The sequence below is a fragment of the Hipposideros armiger genome, unplaced genomic scaffold, assembly GCF_001890085.2.
Source record: "Hipposideros armiger isolate ML-2016 unplaced genomic scaffold, ASM189008v1 scaffold_1259, whole genome shotgun sequence".
NCBI lineage: Eukaryota > Metazoa > Chordata > Mammalia > Chiroptera > Hipposideridae > Hipposideros > Hipposideros armiger.
The window spans coordinates 92679-99016 of record NW_017732609.1 but is presented as its reverse complement, the minus strand read 5'-3'; the positions used below and the strand labels follow the sequence as shown (position 1 = coordinate 99016).

The 6338-nt window shown below is 36.2% G+C and overlaps 1 protein-coding gene across 1 annotated transcript in view; it reads left to right on the top strand.

Moving 5' to 3' along the window:
- Positions 1–6338, top strand: part of SYCP1 (synaptonemal complex protein 1) — a 98530-nt gene that overhangs the window by 16009 nt on the left and 76183 nt on the right. The window contains exons 9-11 of the mRNA XM_019633212.1: positions 3246–3315; positions 3887–3960; positions 4777–4864. Of these exons, the coding sequence (XP_019488757.1) occupies positions 3246–3315; positions 3887–3960; positions 4777–4864 (232 nt within the window). The remainder of the gene's footprint in view (positions 1–3245; positions 3316–3886; positions 3961–4776; positions 4865–6338) is intronic.

Genomic DNA, 6338 nt, shown 5'->3' with positions numbered 1-6338 from the left:
TTTTTCCCAGGACCCATCAGCTCCAAGTCAAGTTGTTGTCCTTCAGTCTTAGTTGTGGAGGGCACAGCTCAGCTTCAAGTCCAGTTGCCATTTTTAATCTAGTTGTGGGGGGCACAGCCCACCATCCCATGTGGGAGTCGAACTGGCGACCTTGTGGTTAAGAGCATGTGCTCTAACCAACTGAGTCATCTGGCCGTCCACTGGCAGCTCAGTGGCAGCTAAGCTCAAGTTGTCTTCAGTCTAGTTGCAGAGGGTGCAGCTCACTGGCCCATGTGGGAATCGACCCGGCAACCCTGTGGCTCAGAGCTCTTGCTCTAACCAACTGAGCCACCTGGCTGCCCTCTTAAGATTTTTTTCTGGAGTTCTCCAGATTGCTGCCTGCAGATGTAGACTTGGCTGATGGCATCTTGGAACTGAGTTGGCAGAGTGGAAAGACAGGCTGAGTCTCATCGTTCCATGTGCTGTCGTTTTAGTTCTATCCTTCCCCTCCACCCCTCCACTCTACATCCCCCATCCTTCCCACCCCTGTGCCTGAAATACTCAGGTTTAGAGATTCTCTTTTTCAATTTGACTGTGCCTGTTTCTCTTGCAAAGATAGAATAGGGCTAGTTTTCTGACTACATTGGCTATCAGGAAGTAAGAGTCCAGCAAAGGAGGGTTAAGTGAACCTTGGAGGTCTTTCACTCTTTTTACAAACTTTCAGATAGTCTCCTTATATTTAGTTTTCTTTTTCATACTTTGGATTATAGATGTCTCTTGGTTTCATGGAAGATGAAGTCTGTCTTTGTTATTTTCCTGCTTATTTTTTGGTGATTTGGAGATGAAAATAGGGCAGAGAGGTCTTTCTGCCATTTTGAATCTGCAAGTCTTCAACCAATCTTTGTAAAGTTTATCTTTCACCTTTTCTTCACATGCACTCTATATTCTAACCATCTGAGCATTTTCAGTTTTCTTAATGAAGAATGATCTCTTGATGCTTTGTGCTCTTATATGAGTTTAGGATGTTTATTTCCTCATGTTTGCCTGCTTAATTTCTACTTGTCTATCAAGACTTGATTCAGTTTACTGAGAAGGATTAATTTTTGATTACATCCCCCAAGAGTGACATAGGTGTTCCTTTCCCAATCCTGTAACATATTTGTGCTGTTACTAATAATATTCAAGTAGAGTTGTTTGTCTCCTGGTCTAGGCTATGAGTTTCTTGAAGGTGAGTTCCCTCATCTCTGTATAGTCAATGCTTATTATGGTTTCTGGAAGGGCGTAGGTGCTCAATATTATTTATGGTATAAATGAACCAAGTAGATTTCTTTATATAATCTCAGTAATAAATTGCATACCATAGTATTGGGTATATCACATTATAGTAAGTCCTCAATGTCATTAATAGGTTCTTGGGACTATGGTGAAACAATGTATAATGAAACCAATTTTACCATAGGCTAATTGATATAAATAAAAGTTACGTTTCTACAGCATCTTATCAAAGTTATAATGAAACAACACTGAATGAAATGACGTTTTTGAGGGCCTGCTGTAGTTTGTTCACTCATTCATTTAATAAAAATTTATTGTGCAAGCACGTACTAAATGTTAGCCACAACCAACTGAGAAGCATATAAACAAGTACATAAAATAATTGTAGGTGATGATAAATGCTAAGGTGTCATATTTAACTTCTCATATCTACAATGTGTTATTTAAATATTTTGTTTTAGGTATCACTGCTGTTGATCCAAAGCACCGAGAAAGAAAATAAAATGAAAGATTTAACATTTCTGCTAGAGGAATCTAGAGATAAAGTTAATCAATTAGAGGAAAAAACAAGTAAGAATTTACATAAGAAAATATAACAATGTGTCTTATGTATTCCTCTTGTTATGTTTTGATTTTTTGCTTCATTTTAATTTTGTTGTAATACATACTTCTAGAACTGCAGTTCCCAACCTTGGGTGAATCAGTTCAAGGAGGACATAATAGAGTCACTTAGGGAGATTTTTCAAAGTACACATGCTCTTCTTTTCCGTTTTCATACTCTAACCTTCAGTTTCAACAAAGTGCTCTTTGAAAACAGGGATCTGTGTCTTTTTTTGTTGTTGTTCACAGATGCATTCCAAGAACAATGGCTAGCACATATTAGGCATTCAATAAATAGTTTATGAATGAATGAGTACGCTGGGAGCACGATAGAGGGAGTTTTTTTTGTAAATTTATTTTATTTATTTATTTATTTATTTATTTATTTATTTTTAGTTGAGCCATCCTGCCACCTGTTGGCAGCTCAGCGGCTGCTCAGCTCGGGCTGACTCGAACCGCTGTTGCTCAGAGCTCAAACTCTTGAGCGAGCTCTTNCTCGCAAAATCGCACACAGCCGACCATACACCCAGTATGATAGCGCAAAATCGCGAATCGCGATACCATACTGGGTGTATGGTCGGAAGAAGGGGTAGTCTTATATGGCGAGTATATAACAAACTCTGTATTTTGAGTGGAAATGTTAGGGGGTCGTCTTATACGCCCAGTCGTCTTATATGCCGGCAAATACGGTATATAATTTTAGTAACCAATGTTACCCCAATAAGTTTAATAAATTGAAAAAACAACTACATGACAATTATTTGATGTGTGTGTGTGTGTGTGTGTGCGTGCGCGCGTGCGTATGTATTACACTGGAATGTAAGTTAGTTCCAGTAGGATAAGGACTTTGTCTTATATCCTAAGTTCCTAAAACAGTGCCTAGCGCATAATAGACATTCAGTAACTATTAATTAATTAAATAAATAAATTAATCCAATTTTGCAAATCAAGACTTATTGAATATTGAATGAACTCATGCTTCCAGGTGGTGGACATGTAAGTTGGACTCCTGAGGGAAGAGACCTCATAGAGTTTATGCTTTAATGGGGAAGATAGATATTAAATCAATAAGTAAAAATAAAGATAAAATTATAGATTTTGATTCAGGCTATTAAGTAAATGACTAGAATACTAACAATTGTTTTACTGCTGTTAGGTAATAGATAACGTCTCCGATACCTTTAAGCATCTGGGAAGCTAACATAATAGGCACTTATAATAAGTTTTTAGAAAATTTAGTTATTAAAAGTATTAGGGGTTTCATTATTCAAAGTTGTGTGGTTTTAAATCTAATGACGATATGAAACAAATTTATTAATATTTTTATAGTTTGAAGAAAGCTACTTAGAAAGTCTAAGTATGATTCTTAAAAGTTAAACTTCATATTTCAGAAAATGATAATAGCTTTTGAGGAACTTCACATGCAAGCTGAGAATTCCAGACTGGAAATGCACTTTAAATGTAGGGATCCTGTTTAATTTTTATATTATTATTCTGCCGTTTATACTTTTATTAGATTCTGTTAATGTTTTCATGCCTTCAGTTTGATGCCTCAACTATTTTAAATTTTGTATTGTATGTAGTTTATAAGCCCCTGAATCCTATGGAATGTGTCAGGGAATTGATATATGCTAAAAATACCTTTTTGACATCAAAGCTATATTTTCTCTGAAATCAAACTTATTGTGGTTTGTATTTAAATTTTTAGAAGTGTGATTTGGTCTTATTTTTACATTTCTTGGTGAAATTGCATGTAAAAATAACTATATTTAAAATCTGTTACTTCAGATTAGTGTTATAAAGAATAAAATTTTATATATGTGCTATTATAAAAAAAATATAATTTTAAGTTATAACTGATGTTATTTAAGTTCAGTATTTTACTGAATTTAGCAATAAAACGGCAGTTTTGGTTTCTTAGAAACCTTTGGGGTTTAATAGCTAGGTAAATAAGAAAGTGAAATAAAATACCAGAAACTTTAAATTTTGTTATACAATTATATTAAAATAATGAAGTATATTGATTTTACAGTAAAGGAAGATTATGAAAAAATCAAACACCTTGAAGAAGAACACAAGAAGGAAGTAAATGACAAGGAAAAACAGGTATGTTTTTAAAATCAACTCACTGTGCTAATTTATAAAATATTTAAAATTTCAAAAAATTTATGTTTGTTTACTGTATGATAAATTTCTGTTAGAGAATTTTAATAATATACATGTCTAAATATTGGATCTTTTGCCTAGCAGAATTAATTTCCCTTGACACACACAATGTGCACACACAATGAACGCTAGCCCTTTTTAAAAAAATGAGTCTTCTGCAATATTTATATTAGTGGATAATAGGACATTACTGCAAAAATATATTATTTTGTGAGAACTTTTTTTCAGACAGAAACCGCATAAAATGTAAAGATGATCACTGACCACTAGTTTCATACCCACATTTCATAGTTTATTTTGAGATATACTATTCATGACATAAATAAAGGTGAACTAAGACATTCTTTTGTTTCCTTCTATTAATGTCACACAGTGTAAAACTTGAAAATGGTGAGTCTATGTTCTTTGATAATCACAAGAATGTAGGTTTCAGAGAATTATTATGCCACTTTTATCAATTTCAAACCTTCTGCTTCCCAAATGGAAAACAATATGTAGAAAGGAATCCACTTCCCTCTGTTTCCCTGTTTTTTTCAGTTTTTCTTCTCTAACTTGCCACAAGATGTCTCATAATGGTAGATAACAAGGATATCTACTTAAACAATAGTAAGAGAAGTTATTGAAAGTACAGAGAAGATAGAATTTTCTTTAAGTTATGGTTAAATGTTAGAATTCTAATTTATGTATTATGCTTAGATATTTTGACAGAGTTAATATTTTGTATTTTAACTAAATTTTAAATCTGATTTCTGAAAGAAGGAGGTCTTTTTAAAAGTTAAAAGTGTGCTTAATAATAAGAACACAAAAATAGAATGTAGTGCTAAAAAGCTTGTTGGAGTTCTGGGTACATGGGCAGAATTTCCAGATTGTTGTTCCCTGTAAAACAATGGTGTGGCCAGTTAGTGTTTTTGATGAGGGCTCCTAATGTCATCATTATTATTATTATTATTATTATTATTATTATTATTATTATATTTTTTAGCTGAGCCATCCTGCCATCTCGGGCCAGGAATCGAACTGGTGACCCTGTTGCTCAGAGCTCACACTCTTGAGCGAGCTCTTAACCAACTGAGCCACTCGGCTGGCCCCTATTATTATTATTTTTTAACTTCATTGGGGAACAGTGTATTTTTCCCAGGACCCATCAGCTCCAAGTCAAGTTGTTGTCCTTCAGTCTTAGTTGTGGAGGGCACAGNAGCGCTGGGGAATTGGGGGAAGGGGAACAGACAAGTTGCTGTCCTTTTGTTCTTCAGTCTAGTTGTGGAGGACGTTGCTTTACTAGCCGATATTGGTATTATCATTGCGCTCTTCCCTGGTGAGGCAGATCGGTCGCCAGCCTCTGGACCGCCGCTCACGGTGGCTCTTAGCAGTTTACACCGGCTGCCAGCTGCTCACGCTGGCTGCCGGCCACACACGGTAGCTTACGGCAGCCCACTGCAGCAGAGGCTGCAGCCTATGCCGTCGCCAGCGACTCACGGCAGCCCAGCTCCAGGTCGAGCTGTTGTTCACCATCATAGCTGTAGAGGGCAGTTGTTACTGGCCCTCATGTGGGATCCAAACCAGGGCCCCGCTGCTCAGAGCGGGCATCCCAAGCCAACTCTTAACCAACGCGCCACTCGGCCGGCCTGCTATGCTCTTTCTGATCTTGGTTCTTTGAATTTTTTCCCTCTGTCTAGAAATTTGTAAAATACCTTTTTTGAAGAACACTTAACTTTTCTGAAGTGCTCTTCAGAAAAGTAAAATGAGATGAGGAGATAATAATTGAATAGAGATCTATTTTAGATAAAGTAGTAAGAGGGATAATAAAAAAGCAGATTAAAGCTTATGAGTTTGCCTAAGATCTTGGACACAAAATTTCTGCAGAGGGAACAATATTACATGGCCATAAGAAAAGATGAAATACTGCCATTTGTGACAGTATGGATGGATCTTGAGATTATCATGCTAAGTGAAACAGACAGAAAAAGTTGAGATGCATATGACTTCACTCATATGTGAGATGTAAAACTGAAAGCAACAAATCAACAAGCCAAACAAACAACGAACTGTAGACACAGACAACAGTTTAGTGGTTATCAGAGGGTAAGGGGATAGAGGGATGGTACAAGAGCGAAAAGGGGGTCAAATATATGGTGATGGAAGGAGAACTGACTTTGGGTGGTGTGAACACACAATGCAATATATAGATGATGTATTATAGAATTGTATACTTGAAACCTACCGTATTTGCCGGCGTTTAAGACGATTTTTTGGCCCTGAAAAATATGCCTCCAAGTGGGGGGTCGTCTTATACGCCAGGTACACTTCAGATAGACTGC